Raw genomic sequence first — 18,085 nt, 5'->3', positions numbered from 1 at the left:
ACAAACAATGTCCCAAATACCACCATCACCATCCCTGGGTACACACAGGGCATTCCCAGCAGAGGTGGCAGCACAGTGCCATACAGTCGGGAAGGAGTTGCCCGGGGAGACCTCAACATCGACTCTGGACCTCTTGAAGTGTCATGACATCAGATCAAACATGGGCAAGGAAACCTCCTGCTGATTACCAGTACCCTCCCCCGCACCCCACACAGCTGATGAATCAGTGCTCCTCCATGTTGAACACCACTTGGAGGAAGCACCAAGGGTGTCAAGGGTGCAGAATGTACTCTGGGTGGCTCGGTAGCACCACTACTGACCGAGCTGGTCGAGTCCCAAAGGACATCACTGTAGACTGGGTCTCTGGCAGGTGGTGAGGGAAAAACATACTTGACCTCATCCTCACCTACTTGCCTGCCGCAGATGCATTTGTCCATGACAGTATCGATAGGAGTGACCACTGGCACAGGCCTTGTGCAGACGAAGTCCCATTTTCACACTGAAGATAGCACCGTGCTAAATGGGATAGATTTCAAACAGATCTAGTAACTAAAGACTGGGCAACCATGAGGCACTGTGGGCCATCAGCAGCAGCAGACTTGTACCCAACCACAATCTGTAACCTCATGACCCAGCATAGCCCCCATACTACCATTACCATCAACCCTGGCTCAATGAAGAGTGCAGAAGGGCATGTTAGGAGTAGCACCAGGCATACCTAACAATGAGGTGTGTCAACCTGCTGAAGCTACAACACAGGACTACTTGCGTGCCAAACAACACAAGCAGCAAATGATAGACAGAGCTAAGTGATTCCACAACCAATGGATCAGATCTAAGCTCTGTAGTCCTGCCACATCCAACCATGAATGGTGGTGGGCAATTAAATAACTCACTGGAAGAGGAGGATCCACAAATATCCCCACCCTCAATGATGGGGGAGCCAGCTCATCAGTGTAAAAGATAAGGCTGAAGCATTTGCTAAGTCTTTAGCCAGAAGTGCCGAGCGGATAATCCATCTTGACCTCCTCCGGAAATCATAGATGCCAGTCTTCAGCCAATTCAATTCGCTCCACCAGATATCAAGAAACGGCTGAAGGCACTGGATACTGCTAAGGCTATGGGCCCTGATAATATTGTGGCAATAGTACTAAAGACTTGTGTTCCAGAACTTGCCATGCCCCTAGACAAGCTGTTCCAGTACAGCTACAACACTGGCATCTACCTGGCTATGTGGAAAATTGCCCAGGTATGCCCTGTGCACAAAAAGTAGGACAAATCCAACCCAGCCAATTACCACACCATCTGTCTACTCTTGATCGTCAGTAAAGTAATGGAAGGAGTCATCAATAGTGTTATCAAGTGGTACTTGTTTAGCAATAACCTGCTCACTGATGCCCAGTTTGAGTTCCGTCAGGGGCACTCAGCTCCTGACCTCATCACAGCCTTGGTTCAAACATGGACAAAGGAGCTGAACTCCCAAGGTGAAGTGAGACAATGGCCCTTGATATCAAGGCTGCATTTGACCAAGTGCTGCCTCAAGGAGCCCTATTAAAACTGGACTCAAAAGGAATCGGGGGAAAACTCTCCATTGGTTGGAGTCATACCTAGCACAAAGGAAGATGGTTCTGGTTGTTGGAGGTCAGTCATCTCAGCTCCAGGACATCACTGCAGCAGCTCCTCAGGGTAGTGTCCTTGACCCAACCATCTTCAGCTCCTTCGTCAATAACCTTCCTTCCATCATAAGATCAGAAGTGGGGATGTTCACCGATGATTGCACAATGTTCAGCACCATTCACAACTCCTCAGATACTGAAGCAGTCCATGCCCAAATGCAACAAGGCCTGGACAATATCCTGTCTTGGGCTGACAAATGGCAAGTAATGTTCGTGCAACACAAGTGCCAGGCAATGACCACCTCCAACAACAGAGAATCTAACCATTGACGTTCAATGGCATTACCATCACCGAATCCCAAATCCCCCACTATCAACATCCTGGGGGGGGTGGGGGGGGGGGGGGGGGGGGGGGGGGGGGGGGGGGTGGGGGAGGTGGCTGTGGGTGTGTGTGTGTGTGAGGGAGGGATTAACATTGACCAGAAATTGAACTGGACCAGCCATATAAATACTGTGGCTTCACAAGCAGGTCAGAGGCTAGGAATTATGCAACAAGTTAACTCACCTCTTGACTCCCCAAAGCTTGTCCACCATCCACTTGCCTGGAAGATTGCAGCTCCCACAACATTTAAGAAGCTTGACACCATCCAAAGCAAAGCAGTCCACATCCACATTCAGTCCCTCCACCACCAATGCACAGTAGTAGCAGCAGTGTGTACCACCTACAAGATGCACTGCAGGAATTCACCAAGGCTCCTTTGACAGTACCTTCCAAGCCCACAACCACTACCATCTAGAAGGAGAAGGGGTAGATGCTCCCCTCCAAGCCACTCACCATCCTGACTTGGAAATACATCACCGTTCCTTCACAGTCACTGGATCAAAATCCTGGAACTCCCTCCCTAACAGCACTGTGGATGTAGCTACACCACAAGGACTGCAGCGGTTCAAGGCAGTAGCTCACCACCACCTTCTCAAGGGCAATGAGGGGTGGGCAATAAATGATGGCCTAGCCAGTGAAACCCACATCCCTTGAATGAATTAAAAAGCATTCTAAAAACTAATGTTATAATTGACCTAAATAGTTTTAAAATACTTTCTGCAAAGACACTGAAACTGCTATGCACAAAACATTCCTTTGTACATATTCCCCACATATACCTGCTTCAAATACAAGTCCATTGTTGAGTTAATGTGTCCTAAGAAACCTAAACATAAGTTATTCATATTTCTTAAAATAAATCATTAAAAAATGCAAAAATAAAGGCACCGCAAGGGAATAACAGACACTAAATTCAATTCAGCTGCAATAAGGTTGGAAAACACCAACCTAGTGCAGTCAGAACACTTTTCACTACAGCTAGTTGAGAGTAAGGCATATTGTTGGGTCACAGTTGTATTTGGCAGCTCACCTGTCTTGTGCTGAATTTAATCTGGTATCGTTGCCATTAGGTGCCAAATGCAGTTGGGGCAAAGTGTACTTCTCTAGGATTAACATCATGATCTTGCAGAAAATCTTTACCATTCTCTGAGTATACCCAAAATCAAGATCAATAGATTTTGGGCACTAACGGAATCAAGGGATATGGAGATAAGGCAGGAAAGTGAAGTTGTTGTAGAAAATCGGCCATGACCACGTTAAAAGGCAGAATAGGGTTAAGTGGCCATATATTGCTTACTCATACTCCTATTTCTCATGTTATCAGAAGTTATTATTCGTGGTTTTGGACTTGTAGTTTTCAAATGTTCTGGAACATTTGTGGTGCGCCGTAACAGAAAACAAGCAACCAGAAATTAGTGAATTTCTCAAGAAATCCGGGCAAAGCAAATTTTTCTCAGAGCACATTAGCGATGTTGTAGGTGTAGACAAGCGGATCTGCAGCTTCAGGTCCTTATGAATTCTCCGCCTAGTGGCGAAAGTGCACAGCTGCAGGTGTGATGGTGTTCAGTCACTTTACAATGCGAAAATCCTATTGACAAGCCCCCTAGAGGCAGGGCAGAACCATGACTGCCCAAATAAGGAATGCATGGCATGCACGGCAAATGTATTATAGATTAGTTGAGCTAATTACATGGTAGCTTCAACAGGTTGCATACGAATTAGTCAATTTTCGGAACACAAAGTGGGTTGCCTAGAGTGCACGCTGTTTGAGAGGAGCCACCTAGTGGAGTTGAAGAACAGTATCTAAGGTTTTTGTTCTTGCAGGTTACTAATGTGCATAGTTTGCAACCTCGTGGACCTTATATAAAGTTTAAGTCATTGCTCTGAGTAATTTGCAAGATGCATACATTTCACAATGCTTACACAATGCACCTCAATGTTGGGAGTTAGGATTTACCCGTCAAGCTTTGCTCAAAGGACCAGGCCTACAGAATTCAAGCAAGGCAAAACAGCAAATAGGAAACACAAGGACTAATAGAATCAAACTGTACAAGCTTTGACAACCAGACTGCCGGGGGTTGGTGGGCAGCATTTGCTTCACAGTCAGCAGATTGACATTTGGTAATGTATGATTCCGAGTCCAGTATCAACTCAACTTTCAAATCATCATCCTTGTGTGCTCAAATCCCTCCATGGCCTTAGCCTTCCCCGTCTCTGTAGTCTCCTCCTACCGAAAAGCTTCCAGTTCTGGGCTCTTGCACATTCCTAATTTCCTTCACCTCATCACTGTCTTCAGCAGTCTGAGCCCTAATTTCTGCAGTTCCCTGCCTAAACCTCCACACTGCTCTCCTCCTTTAAGACACTCATTAAAATGTCATTTTTCTTTTACTTATTATGTGCTTTTGGTCACATCCTAATATCTGTGTGTGTCTGTCAGTGTCAAATGTTGTCTGATTACGCTTTTGTGCAGTGTTTTGGGATGTTTTACGATATTGAAGCAGCTATATAAATGCAAGTTGCTGTTGGTGAGTCCATGATCTTTGACAAGGCTTCAGGGCGGGTCTAACCTAAGGCAATGCCCTTCTCTATTAGCAGGAAGGACAAAGGGACAGGGGAAAGCAAAGAAAAAAAAGTTTATACGGTCAAACCTGCTGCCCCTGAGCAGCCAGTTACTCCGGGGTAAAGGAGTTTTTAGAATAGGTTACGAGCTGCTCAGCAGAGGAAAACAAATCATTAAACAGAGCAAAAGAAAGTTTTAAAACATTATAACATTTTTATTTTGACCTCAGATAAACATTTCTGTTTTTGAGAATGAAAGATAACATTACCTCTCTGGCTTCATAGGTATCAGGAACAGTGATTCTGTAAGGGGTATCTAGTATGTCATAATAAGGCTGATCCTTGTGGATGTCCTGCAAGCGAAACATATCTCATCTCATTATTTCTGATTGTTGAGAACATTTCTTCCGTCAAGTGAGCTTTGCTGGCTATGGTCCTTACCGCACTGAGAGAGAGAGAAAGTGTCTGAAGGATATCCAGCATGGTTTTTAGAACAGTACCACTCCATAACAAATGTGGGAATCTGAAATCACAAACAAAAAAAGAAAAAGCAAATCCAACTTGTAACTTTAAAAGGAGAAGGGAACTGCAAAATTCTCACTATCCCTCGACATCCTGAAATTACTCAGCACACCACCAGGAAAAAAAGTTTGTGGATTTTATACAGAATGCATAACTGTCTCGGACTTTTGGGATAAATGAAACTCTGCTCTTGTCAAATCTGTTCTTACCATTAACTGCATCTGGCTCACATTCAATGTAAGCTATGGGAAGACATCAGATATATCAGCAGGGCCCTGATTGACAGGGTGGACATGTTTGGAGTGACGAAACAGGCTCAAGGGGCTGAATGGCCACCACTCAATTCCTGTTGCACACTTTCAAATCTGCCATGTTTACCCATTACCTGGGTAAATTTTGCTTCTCAACCCATGTCCTTCACTATACCAAGGGGGATCATGTTATAGTCATAAGTTGATGTTAATAAATTTGGAGTAACAATACAATTCTTACTTTAAAACAGTGCATTGTTTGATGCATTTAAAAAAAAATTGCATACTTCATGGAATTGCACAATGTACAGCACGAACACAGGCCATTCAGCCCAACATGATGCATGGCGGCACACAAGCCTATGTCTATACCTCTTCATATTACCCTATCAGCAAATCCCTCTATTCCTTTCTCCCTTACCTCTTTATCTGGTTACCCCTTAAATACATCTAAATCATCTGCCTGAACCACTCCTTGTGGTAATGAATTCCACTTTCTAACCACTCTTTGGATAAAGAAGTTTCTCCTGAATTCCCTATTGGATTTATCAGTGGCCATCTTACATTTATGACCCCTAGTTCTGATCTCACCCACAAAGTATGCATATTCAAAAATGCAGTACATCCAGTTTCAAGATTTTAAACGTAAGAAAATTAACTTAAAAGATCTTACTTATCCACCAAGCCTGACAAGAACTTGTCAGCCACCCTTCGAATCCTCTTGTGAATATGGTTGAAATTCACCAACAGGAATTGGGCGTGTTTCTCCAGCTCTTCCTCATTTTCCTTCGTTTTGGGCTGTAGGGAGTAAAACCAAGGTGTTGCTTTACAAATATTTATCAACATAGGCCCTAGGAAAATGCTTCAGACCGAGTTAACCGAAAGGCTACCAGTTAAACTAAAGTACGTGGTACCTTGTCTGCCATAACGGACAGGAAAACGTCAAACACTTTGTCAGCTACTGCAACCACACACTGCATCATACCTGCGAAAGAGAGTGCAAAGATATTTTCAATCTCTATAAGAGAGACTGGGAGAGGACTAATTTGCAGGATTAGGAGGAAAAAGTCGCAGCGCGGGGCTAAATTGAACAGCCCTTTCAAAAGGGTCAGCACAGGCTAGTAGGTTCGAATCAGTCTCTTTCTCTGCTGTAAGACTCTACGATTCTACGAAACAAATGACCTCGTGTTTATATGGTGCCTTTCATGACCTCAGGGCATCCCAAAGCACTTTTTAGCCACTGAAGTGTTTTTCAAGTGCAACCGCTACTGTAATGTAGGAAAGGCCTTGAGCAGTGCTTGATAAGAGAACTCGGCTGGCAGCAATTGGATACTGCCGAAGGAAAAGCTGCCTAAAAGTGCTAGATTTGCTGGACTGTCTCGTGCTGAGCTCCAATTCTGTTATCAGACAAATAGTAATTTGTGTGCGAGGTGGGGAATGCTTTCTTTCGGAGACCAAACAATAGGCAATTCATTAACATCAAACTGTACAATAAGACAACCTGCACCTTAGTGCAAGAACTCTACGGGTCAGGGAAACAGGCTTTTAAGAATCAGCAAATCAGGAATTTAAAAGGGAGACAGCAGCAAGCTACTGCGGGAGAACTCTGATCAAGAGACTGTATGCTTTAAGTGCCCACCAAAGTGGTTCGCTGTATGCCTATTCTTTATTTGTTTTTGCAATGGTACGCAACAAAAGGTTCAATAGATGTATTTACCCCTCATTGTAGTCAGGCAAATTAGTTTGCTCGACTATGGAATAAAGCTGCTTAGGAATCAAGCCAAATTGCATCGTCCATAGTGTTAACTCGGTCTGCCTAAAGTGGGGCTGACAGAGTACAGAAAACACACAGGTCTGAATCAGATTACAAGAGAGTTTCATTGTTACACCAGGACCCAGTATCATGCTAGTAGGCACGGGGCAGTGGGAGTTAACTTCTGAACCTGAGCAGAAGTATGCGACAGGCCTGAATTTGTAATCATTTCCTACTCTTCAAACGCTTACCCGCTTTATCTTTCTGAATAGCTTTGTCCTCCAAATATCGAAACATAACTTGAAAACGGTCCTGGTCTGTAGAGCGCGATACTCTGTAAACAACATATAGTTTATTAGCAGCTATACTGTGCAGTCTAGCTACAGAAAGGGGCTCTTGCATTTTAAGTTATAAAGTTTCTCAGACCTCATATATTCCAGACGGTACACAGACAGTAGATAGGTGGACATTGCAAAGTCCAGCTTGTTAATGAGGGCAGAGACTTCTGGAGGAGGATCCAGAAGGTTTATGATGGTGCTTCTCAATTCATTCAGTTCAGCCTAATGATGATAAATAATAATAAAAAAATTAGTTACCCTACATTTCCTAATACTAATTAAACAATTAATTTAAAGAGATGCTAAAAGATTGCAGTGAAATATGACAGCAGAACATGCACTTACTAAAACTCCTGCAAAACTATATCTGGACATGCTCAATGCTAACGCTCAATGTTAAAACATTTCAATCTCCCAACACACATATTCCTCACTTTAATGAGCACAAAGAGCAAAATTTCAGGCGTTTTATACATTGCAGTACCCATGCATTGAGCTGTTTTGTTTATTCCACTCCAATGACAATTACTGCTTGGTTCTACCATCATCTCCATCAGTTCCTTCACAGTAGGTGAGGGCAGGCAGAGAATGGTTTGCAGATTCAAAAACTCTTGTATTCGAATGGTCCGTTGGCTCTTATTTTTATCCAATGCAAAACACTATGGGTCCAATTAGGTGCTTGTCTCTCTAAAAAAAAAGCCAGTTTTCTGTTCGACCATAATTGATACAGAGGCCATTTCTTGTGCCTGGCAATTAAGGTTGACAACTCTGTGATACAGATAGATTGGTTTGAGGATCTGATGCTCGAGGGGAAAGCTAGCAGTGTAATGCAACACTACGAGAATCAATGTTGTCTTAAAAATAGAAAATGCTCGAAATGCACAGACGTGCATCAACATTGTTAAGGTGTTCTTTTTCATTTGCACCTGTTCCTTAATATTTTCCCAAGTGAGTAGCAGACATTATAAGTAAATATTTTCTGGCCAAACTACAGAATCTGTACAACTTGCTCAAAAGCAGTTGTATGGGGTGGTGGCGGGGGGGGGGGGTTAAAGTCAAGACATAAAGGACATTTTTAAGACTTGCATCAGCGACAATCTGTAGTATCTTCTGAATAGACTCCAGCACTGTTAGTTTCCCTTTGTTACATATGAACATACAAATTAGGAACAGGAGTAGACCATCCGGCACCTCAAACCTGCTCCGCCACTGAATAAGATCATGGCTGATCTGGTTGTGGCCTCGACTCCACATTCCGTCTATCCCCAATAACCTACGTACCTCTGCCTTAAAAATATTTAATAACCCTGCCTTCACCGCTCTCTGGGGAAGAGAGTTCGAGATTCATGATCCTCTCAGAGAAAAAGTTTCTTCTCGCCTCCGTCTTAAACAGGACTCCGTCTTATTTTTAAACTGTGTCCCCTAGTTTTGGTCTCCCCCACAAGGGGAGACATTTTTTCAGCATCCACCCTGTCAAGTCCCCTCAGGATCTTACATGTTTCAATAAGGTCACCTCTCATTCTTCTAAAATTCCAATGTATACAGGACCAGCCTGTCCAACCTTTCCTCATAAGATAACTTCCCCATCCCAGGTGTCAGTCAAATGAACCTTCTCTGAAATGCTTCTAATACATCTATAGCCTTTCTTAAACAAGGAAACCAAAACTGTACACAGTACTCCAGATGTGATCTCACCAATCTCACCCTGTACAACTGTAGCAAAACATCCCTACTTTTATATTCTATTCCCCTTGCAATAAACAAAAACATTCCATTTGCCTTCCTAAACACTTGCTGTACATGTGATTCATGTACCAGGGCACCCAGGTTTCTCTGCGCCTCAGAATTCTGCAATTTCTCTCAATTTAGATAACATGCTGCTTTTCTATCCTTCCTGCCAAAGTGGACAAGTTCACATGTCCCCAAATTATACTCCATGCGCCAAATGTTTTTCCCACTCACTTAACTTTTATATGTCCCTTTGCAGATTCCTTAAGTCTTCCTCACAACTGGCTTTCCTACCTATCTTCGTGTCATCAGAAAATTTAGCAACCATACATTTGGTCCCTTCATCCAAGTCATTGATATAAATTGTAAATAGTTGAGGTACTAGCACTGATCCCTGTGGCACTTCACTCAGCACATCTTTCAACCAGAAAATGGCCCATTTATGCCTATTCTGTTTCCTGTTAACTAGTCCTCTATATTACCCCCTACACCATTTTGCATAGTTGCCTTTGATGTGGCACTTGCCAAATGCCTTCTGGAAATTTAAGTACAGCACAGCCATATGTTCCCCTTTATCCATGTTGCATGTTACTTTCTCAAAGAGCTTTTTTTTTTAAAAAGGAAATGTGCACCAAACGAGTTATGGATTTATTCATGTTATCTGATGAAGGATTAGTACTTGGTGTATGCTTACAAAGTCACACAGCGTAGGAGGCCATTCGGTGCCGTGCATCTGCACAAGCTCTTTGAACGAGGTACCCAATTAACCCCACTCCCCTGCTCTTTCCCCATAGCTCTGTAAATCCCTCCTTCTCAAGTCTATATCCAATTTCTCTTTGAAATTGAATCTGCTTCCATCAACTCTTCAGGCAATGCACTCCAGACCATAACTTCTTTCCTCATTCTTTATTTGAAGAAATTAACTTTCAGCTCATCAGTTACTAAGACAGATCAGCAATTAAGAGCCTCATCAGAATGAAAGGCCTGAAAGCATATTTGCGTCATGTATCCAGGTAGAGTGGGATGAAAATTCAAAGTCACTTCGACATCCTTTGTGTGTCATCCGTGGCTCAGTGGGCAGTACTCTCATCTTTGAGTCAAAAGGTATGATTTCAATTCCCACCCAGGTGCTCAAGTTCAAAAATTTATGCTGACACACCAATGCAGTACTCAGAAGTGCTGCACTGGCAGAGGCATTGTCTTTCAGATGAGACTTTAAACCAAGGCCCTGCCTGCTCTCTCAGGCTGTGCTCAAATTGGCTGTGCATTTCCTACATTACAACAGTGACCACACTTCAAAAGTACCTCATTGGCTGTAAAGCTTTTTGGGACACCCTGGGGTCATGAAAGGCACTATTGAAACACAAGTTTTTTCTTTCAAATATGTTTCTGCTATTTATGCTGCATTTCCCTCAGATGTCTGTTTGTCACAGAGAAACATCAGTTTTCCATCCAGAACATTAAACTAGGATCTAATCCTCTCTCTCTTTTAAGCCTCTTCTGCCCTACCACATATCATGCGCCATCCCAGATTGGCTGGTGCCATTCACCGAAGCCTTGACATGCTGTTACTGGAAGGTATGGCTACTCGTCTACCAAATTTTATTCTCCTCCCTTGTGAGGTAACAGGCAGGATTCACGTGAATCATTTTCCCAGCAGCCCAGCCAAGAATGAATAATTGGGAGAATGAATCTTCATCCTACATTGCCAGCAAGTACACTTGACTGGAGGGAACATTTTGTTTTGACCTCAGAAGTAAAGCGGGCGTTCTTACTGCAGAAACAGTGTCGTTCTTCAGGGCGGAATTATACTGCAGCTCTGAACGTAAAGGCTCTCCTCCAGGAAAGGTTAACAGTGGAGACTTGGTGGCTATTTCGCACACTCCCTCATACCACTCCTCTGGCCACAGGCCTGCAGAAACGCAGAAAGGAAACACGTTACTTGAAAAGAACCCGCGGCAGTGTCAGTAAAGCCTTAATGGAGATATCACAGTTTCCAACAAAAACAATATGAAGAAGTGATAATCATCAATGTTGTGCACAACTAAACTGGACAACATGTAAAAGAATTAACTTCTGATCAATAATGATTATTTATAATTCAGGCCTATGCTTTTGAAAGGAATGACTTCATTCCTCCCCTCATTAAATTCACTGGTGTTCCTGTCTATTCTAAACCTCTGCGAGTAAATTCTGCATGTATGCAGAAAAATAACTGATCACTGGGTAACGTTTCAAATGAATTACAAAGGGTAGAATAATGCCTTTATATATCAGAACGAACCCTGGTAAATTAAAAGGCATATTACAAATACAATATATCCCAAGGTAAGTTTTGGGAACTGCCATGACAAATGGTGTGAAGATTTTTCCAAACCATTTACTAGAATGTGCTTTCTGATGTTTATCATGGTCCCATTGCAGTTTAAATATTTCAGCCTTTACGCATTGCTATAATACAGTGCGTTTCATGGAGAAATACTTTACTTGACTGACTCAAGGGAGGAAGAGAAAGGAGAAAGATAAAGAAAAATGAAAGGGAAAGAGAAAAAGAGAATGAGTGGAAAGAAATCTAATAAATTACTAAGGGATTTAGATTCTCATCTTTAAGTTCCACAATTTAATTCCAGAGACATTAACTATTTTCATAAGTTCACAACAATGGTGATGCCAAGTGATTTATCACTGCTGAAATCCCTCAGAAACCTGCATTTTCATAGCTTGTGTGTGATTGCCCACAGCAGAAATTTCCAATTCCTAACTCTTAACTTCTAGAAGAAGATTGAGCCAGATTTTACAGTGCCAGTAGTGGTGACTTGTTCGCCGCTACTGGATATCAGATGGGCCCTGCAATTTCTGAAGGGCATGCAGTACAGGAACCTAATCCGAATCTGCTGACAAAGGTGGTGCTGCTGCTGTTGTCTGGCGTACTGACCTCTACCTTGCAGAGGAAGAGCGCCAGCTCTCAGACACTTCTTCCTACCTCCCCCTAGACCTTGACCCCTCAATTCCAAAGAAGAATTATATTGGACTCGAAACATTAGCTCAGTTTCTCTCCCCACAGATGCTGCCAGACCTGAGTTTTTCCAGCACTTTCTGTTTTTATTTCAGAACTCCAGCATCCACAGTGTTTTGCTTTTAAAGCTAACCCAAAAGTTGAGGGGGTGTGTGGGGGTAGGGGGGGTGTAAATAACACCACTCCCAAGGCTTTAAATGCCAGGATAAGGAACAAGTACAAATCTGGGCTGAATTCCAACTGATTTCAAATTAATGACACTTTTAAATTTTAAACCCAGTTTTTTTCAAGCCTAAGCAGCCTTCTCACAATTTGTGAGTACTTGACGAGGAGACCTGCTCTGTTTTAACAGTTAAAACGGATTGATTTTAACATTTAACGCAATTTTTTTTTTCAAATGCTGATAAGTCTCGTGAAATGTATGACTTCTCAGCATGATTTATCAGACGTTTCAAATAACACTTTCTGAAATGATTTCATCAAAATGATTGTAATTGCTGTAAAATTAATTATGGCCAATAAAATATGATTTTCCAGTGCCTTTTGAGTGCAGCAACCTTTTTGCTTTCATCGTTTGTGGTGCAGTGACTTTAAGCTTCAAGAGAAATCCTCCCTCAAGGCAGCTGAAATTCTCCCTACCGGGATCACAGTGCGGGGATTTATTTGATGTCAGCAACGACCAAATTCCAGGTGATTGTTTTTGGAATATTACCAAACTAGAAATCTCATAATAACCATGGCACAGCCCAGTCCTTTAGCATCCTCCCAGGTACCTGAACCTTCCACAGCAAATCCCATCACAACTGAATAGAGCCAGAAGTCACGGAACAGCTTCTGAAGCCTGGGTTTAGCATCTTTGATTGGAGGCAATCGTCTTGTCAGCTGCAAAGCAGAAGTCACATAATTAGCAGCTCCAGCAAGTATACTTGTCTGAACGCATAGATCATTTTGAAAGTCTTCATTCAGGAGGGTTGAAACTAGTCTGGAAGAGTAGTGTAATTGCCAAATTGTAAAGCAGGTTTTTTTTTTAAATAGAGAGTAAAAGTTGATTTTTGTCCTACTTGCTTTGCTCTCGGATGCCGGTGAGGTATCAATTTTGATGGTCTTCAATTAACTTCTGCCAGCAACAAGGTAAAGATCAAAGTTCAAGGCTTGTCACCAACACTATCCCTCACTTGGTGTCTCATTTCAATTTGGGAAAAGGTGAAAGTCCCATTTAAGTCAACATCTCTCATAAGAAGCACCAATTGTGTGTGTGTGTGTGTGTGTGTGTGTGTGTGTGTGTGGGGGGGGGGGGGGTTGCGGCAGTGGTCATCATCATAAAATACATATATTACATAGAAATTCTAGCACAAGAACAAGCAATTCAGTTACAAAAACAAAAATACCCGGAAAAACTCAGCAGGTCTGACAGCATCTGCGGAGAGGAAAAAAACAAAAAAAACTGCGGATGCTGGAAATCCAAAACAAAAACAGAATTACCTGGAAAAACTCAGCAGGTCTGGCAGCATCGGCGGTGCTGCCAGACCTGCTGAGTTTTTCCAGGTAATTCTGTTTTTGTTCTGCGGAGAGGAACACAGTTAACGTTTCGAGTCCGTATGACTCTTCAACAGAACTAAGGAAAAATAGAAAAGAGATGAAATATAAGCTGGTTTAAAAGGGGGGGGGGGTGGGACAGGTAGAGCTGGATAGAGGGCCAGTGATAGGTGGAGATTGCCAAAAGATGTCATAGACAAAAGGACAAAGGGGTGTTGAAGCTGGTGATATTATCTAAGGAATGTGATAATAAAGGTACAGATAGTCCTAGTAGGGGTGGGATGGGTGAAGGGAAGGGATCGAAATAGGCTAAAAGGCAAAAATAAAACAATGGATGGAAATACATTTAAAAATAATGGAAATAGGTGGGAAAAGAAAAATCTATTTAAATTATTGGAAAAAAGGGGGATCGAAAGGAGCTTTATTATCACATTCCTTAGATAATATCAACAGCTTCAAGAACTTTTTGTCCTTTTGTCTATGACATCTTTTGGTTATCTCCACCTATCACTGGCCCTCTATCCAGCTCTACCTGTCCCACCCCCCCCTCCCCCCTAAGCCAGCTTATATTTCACCTCTCTTCTATTTTTCCTTAGTTCTGTTGAAGAGTCATACGGACTCGAAACATTAACTGTGTTCCTCTCCGAAGATGCTGTCAGACCTGCTGAGATTTTCCAGGTATTTTTGTTTTTGTTTTGGATTTCCAGCATCCGCAGTTTTTTGCTTTTATCTAAGCAATTCAGTTATTTTGCTTTGTCTCTCTGTACTTATCTAGCTTCTCCTTAAATGCACCTATGCTATCTGCATGTCCCACATTCTCACCACTCCTCTGGGTACAGAAGGTTCGTCCAAAGTCCTTGTTGGATTTATTGGTAATTATCTTATATTTATCACTCCTAGTTTTGAATCCCCCATAAATGGAAACATTACCTCTATGTACACCCTATCAAATCCTTTCTTAATTTTGAAGACCTCTACCAGATCATTAAAATGCCTGTCCACAAGCATGACCCAGGCCTCCGTCGCTTGCCATTTCAAGACACCCTGCTCTCATGCCCACATGTCCATCCTTGGCCTGCTACAATGTTCCAGTGAAGCTCAATGCAAACGGGAGGAACAGCACCTCATCTTCCAATTAGGCACTTTACAGACTTCCGGACTTAACATTGAGTTCAACAACTTCTGATCATGAACTTTCTCTTCCATCCCCACCCCCTTTCCGATCCCCCTTTTTTCTAACTATTTATATATATATATTTTATATATTTTCCCCCTTCTATTTCTCTTAGCATTTTTAAATTTATTTCCATCCATTGTTTTATCTCCACCTTTTCGCCTATTTTGATCCCTTCCCCCTACCCCACCCCCACTAGGGCTATCTGTCACTTGCTCATCCTGCTTTCTACCCTTAATGTCACCATTAGCACATCCTTTAGCTAATATCACCACTGTCAACACCCCTTTGTCCTTTTGTCTATGACATCTTCGGCAATCTCTTCTTTGCCTCCACCTATCACTGGCCCTCTATCCAGCTTCACCTGTCCCACCCCCCTCAAACAGCTAATATTTCACCTCATTTCTATTTTTCTTTAGTTCTGATGAAGAGTCATACGGACTTGAAACGTTAACTCGGTCTTCCTCTCCACAGATGCTGTCAGGCCTGCTGAGTTTTTCCAGCTACTTTTGTTTTTGTTTCACTCAAAAGCCTTCTCTTTACTGGAGAAAATATTCTTCACTGAGTGAGGACCAGTAATTTTTGGTTGAAACTACATGATCAAACGTGTGCATCAATGGAGGGCTTCTCCTGTGGGACCTGTGACAATAGGAACAAACTCAGTGCCAGTAGTACTGTGCAGAAGGCAGTGATCAGAGGTCGATTTATCATGCCTTCCCCTCCCATAAACAAGCAGGAGATCACATTGGGTTCACTGATAAATAATCCTGTCTGTTTAGCCAGCTTCGTTATGTGGCAAGTCAAAAATAACCTTTGACACGACCATCTTTCCATCAAACAGCCCATTTATCTACGTGCCAGTTCAGTCTTCTTGCAAGAGTCTTGGACATGCACAATTAGTTGCTTTTGTACTAGTGTTTAATTCACTGCCATTTCTCCTCAAGCGACATCCATTTTAAAGAAAGTCTGCTCTCCTCTGAGAGGATTTTCAATTACCTCTTTTATATTGTTTATCTTTATTGCATTCTGTTTCCTTCTCATGTTTGATCACACATCTACCAAACCTTGCATGATCCTGCCATATCTCCCCTAGATACATCATCTTCACTCGTCCTCATTACAATCACTTTTTGGCTTTGCACAATTACCCTTTTGTCATTTACTCTCTCTTGCCTTCCAACCTATCAGAGGCCTTCGCTTGTGTTTTTCTCCTCCCTTCTCCCTGCCTCTCCACTTGCTTAAAACCTGTTACATCTCCAAGGTTTTCCAGTTTGAACGAAAGGTTATCAACTTGTAATATTAACTCTGTGTTTCCCTCTCCACAAATGCCGAGTATTTCCAGTATTTTTTGTTTTTATTATAATGAATTGACTCCTTGGGAACGAAGAAAGCAGTTTGGCATTTTAAAATCATTGCCGTATGTCACTTTAAAAACTCACACACACACCTAAAAAGAAAGACTAGTCCAATCATCATCTTAATCTTTCTTCTAGAATGCAAAAGCACAGCATTAATTAGTCTTGGGGATTCTGAAGAAGTAAGCATTTTAATTTATTTTAAATATTATTATTAGAAGGTAAAGGGTAAAGAGAAGTCTATTTTTCCCCAAGTAATTTGATTCAGATTAAGATTAACCAATTTGCAGTATAATTCGAGTTCTGTCTCCCTCCGCAGATGCTGCCTGACCTGCTCAGTGTTTCCAACATATTCTGCTTTTAGCTCAGATTAATGGCTTATTCACTGGCTCAGTACTACTTGTAAACTTTACCCAAGATATATTTGAAAGATGTTCCTGTTGCTACCATTATTGCATCAGTCCATCACTTTTGCTTTCAACCTAATGGGGTCTCCACTCTACAACACAGGCAGTCGCCTCCTTACGTAAACAGTATACAGTGACTTTTTTCCAGTGACTGTGTTAGGTTAACGTGGAAAGATTTTGTTGTAGTGTTTGAAGTGGATGTTCCACAGATGTGGAACGTTAGAGTAGATGTAGCGACTTCAAGTAGTTTACTTCTGCCGACTAAATGCTGGATGACATAAAGCAGACCATATAAATTTTTTTTTCGGGGAACACTCCAGAGCATTCACTAAATGCAAACATATCGGCAGTCACTTTTAAGCTGCTTTACAAAGTTAATGAAAAACATTTGATAAACGATAGCCTTGAAACCAGTGCTAAGCAATTAACCCTGTATTTGAATTAAAACACCATTGTATGGTTACACGTCTTTAATTTTTTTTTTTTAAGGACAACATTCTTCCCATCTTTCCTGATGCCATTTGCGCACTAGTTGTTTGCCCAAGTGACCAAGTGCAGTGAGTGCTGGCGAGCTGTTCAACTGCAGGGCACATCACAACAGAGCTCAATCCTGTCCTCACCCAACAGCCCAATGCAGAACCTTCCAGTAGGCATGACTGAACGAGGGCAGGAGCAGGAATTGTGTTGGAGTTTCCAATCCCTAGAGGCCCTGAGACCAACACTCAGCCAAGTCACTCTGCACAACCATGTTCAAGTAAAAAATGTACATTAGTACACCTGCACACCAACTTGAAATGATTGATTGGAATAGTCTTGCCCGATGATAGGATTACATGTCCTGAAGTGTTTATTTTCAGCTTGTTTACTTTTTCATGAATCGATGCACAGGGCATCAGGTCAGATCTTTGAGAGCAAAGTTTTGAAAACCACACAAACTGTTGATTTCAGCAGTGCAAGACTGCTCGTCTACATAGTGCCTGCAGGTAAGTCCACTGAAGCTTTTAAATTAAGACCAATTTATTTAAGGATTACAAATAAAAATGTCAACAATGGTGATACTTAATTGAGGGGCCTGTGCACTTTTTTGTAACCAGTGTTTGTATTTCACAGCAAGGACTAAAATGTTTTTTGGTGCATGATATGGATCTCAAATCCTTTTAATATTTGTGGGCAGAATTAGATTCTCAAAAACTCTCATGCATCACTTTTTTAAATAAAGAATTACAAGAAGCATTATATAAAATTTTAAAAAGAATTCTAACACCATTTCCAAGTTTCCATTTTATTTTGGGAGGTGGATCGTGTAAAGCAGAAATGGCACATTTCTGTGCAGTAAATTCTATGTATCTACAGTCCTCATGGGTTAACGACTGACCATCCTCTAATACCCATTCATGGGAATTTTAAAAAGTCAGAAAAAAATTCAACTCTCAAGTGAACAAGAAATG

The 18,085-nt window shown here is 41.9% G+C and overlaps 1 protein-coding gene across 1 annotated transcript in view; it reads right to left on the bottom strand.

The window, feature by feature from the left end:
- Window positions 1-18,085, bottom strand: part of pi4kab (phosphatidylinositol 4-kinase, catalytic, alpha b) — a 153,415-nt gene that overhangs the window by 69,531 nt on the left and 65,799 nt on the right. Inside the window, exons 20-27 of the mRNA XM_041202508.1 lie at window positions 12,939-13,047; window positions 10,925-11,061; window positions 7,510-7,643; window positions 7,335-7,417; window positions 6,245-6,315; window positions 6,004-6,128; window positions 4,999-5,080; window positions 4,827-4,910 (exon numbers count right to left, since the gene is read on the bottom strand). Coding sequence (XP_041058442.1) covers window positions 4,827-4,910; window positions 4,999-5,080; window positions 6,004-6,128; window positions 6,245-6,315; window positions 7,335-7,417; window positions 7,510-7,643; window positions 10,925-11,061; window positions 12,939-13,047 — 825 coding nt within the window. The remainder of the gene's footprint in view (window positions 1-4,826; window positions 4,911-4,998; window positions 5,081-6,003; window positions 6,129-6,244; window positions 6,316-7,334; window positions 7,418-7,509; window positions 7,644-10,924; window positions 11,062-12,938; window positions 13,048-18,085) is intronic.

This window comes from Carcharodon carcharias, chromosome 13, assembly GCF_017639515.1.
Source record: "Carcharodon carcharias isolate sCarCar2 chromosome 13, sCarCar2.pri, whole genome shotgun sequence".
NCBI classification, from domain to species: Eukaryota; Metazoa; Chordata; class Chondrichthyes; order Lamniformes; family Lamnidae; genus Carcharodon; species Carcharodon carcharias.
This window is presented reverse-complemented; position numbering and strand designations above follow the sequence as displayed.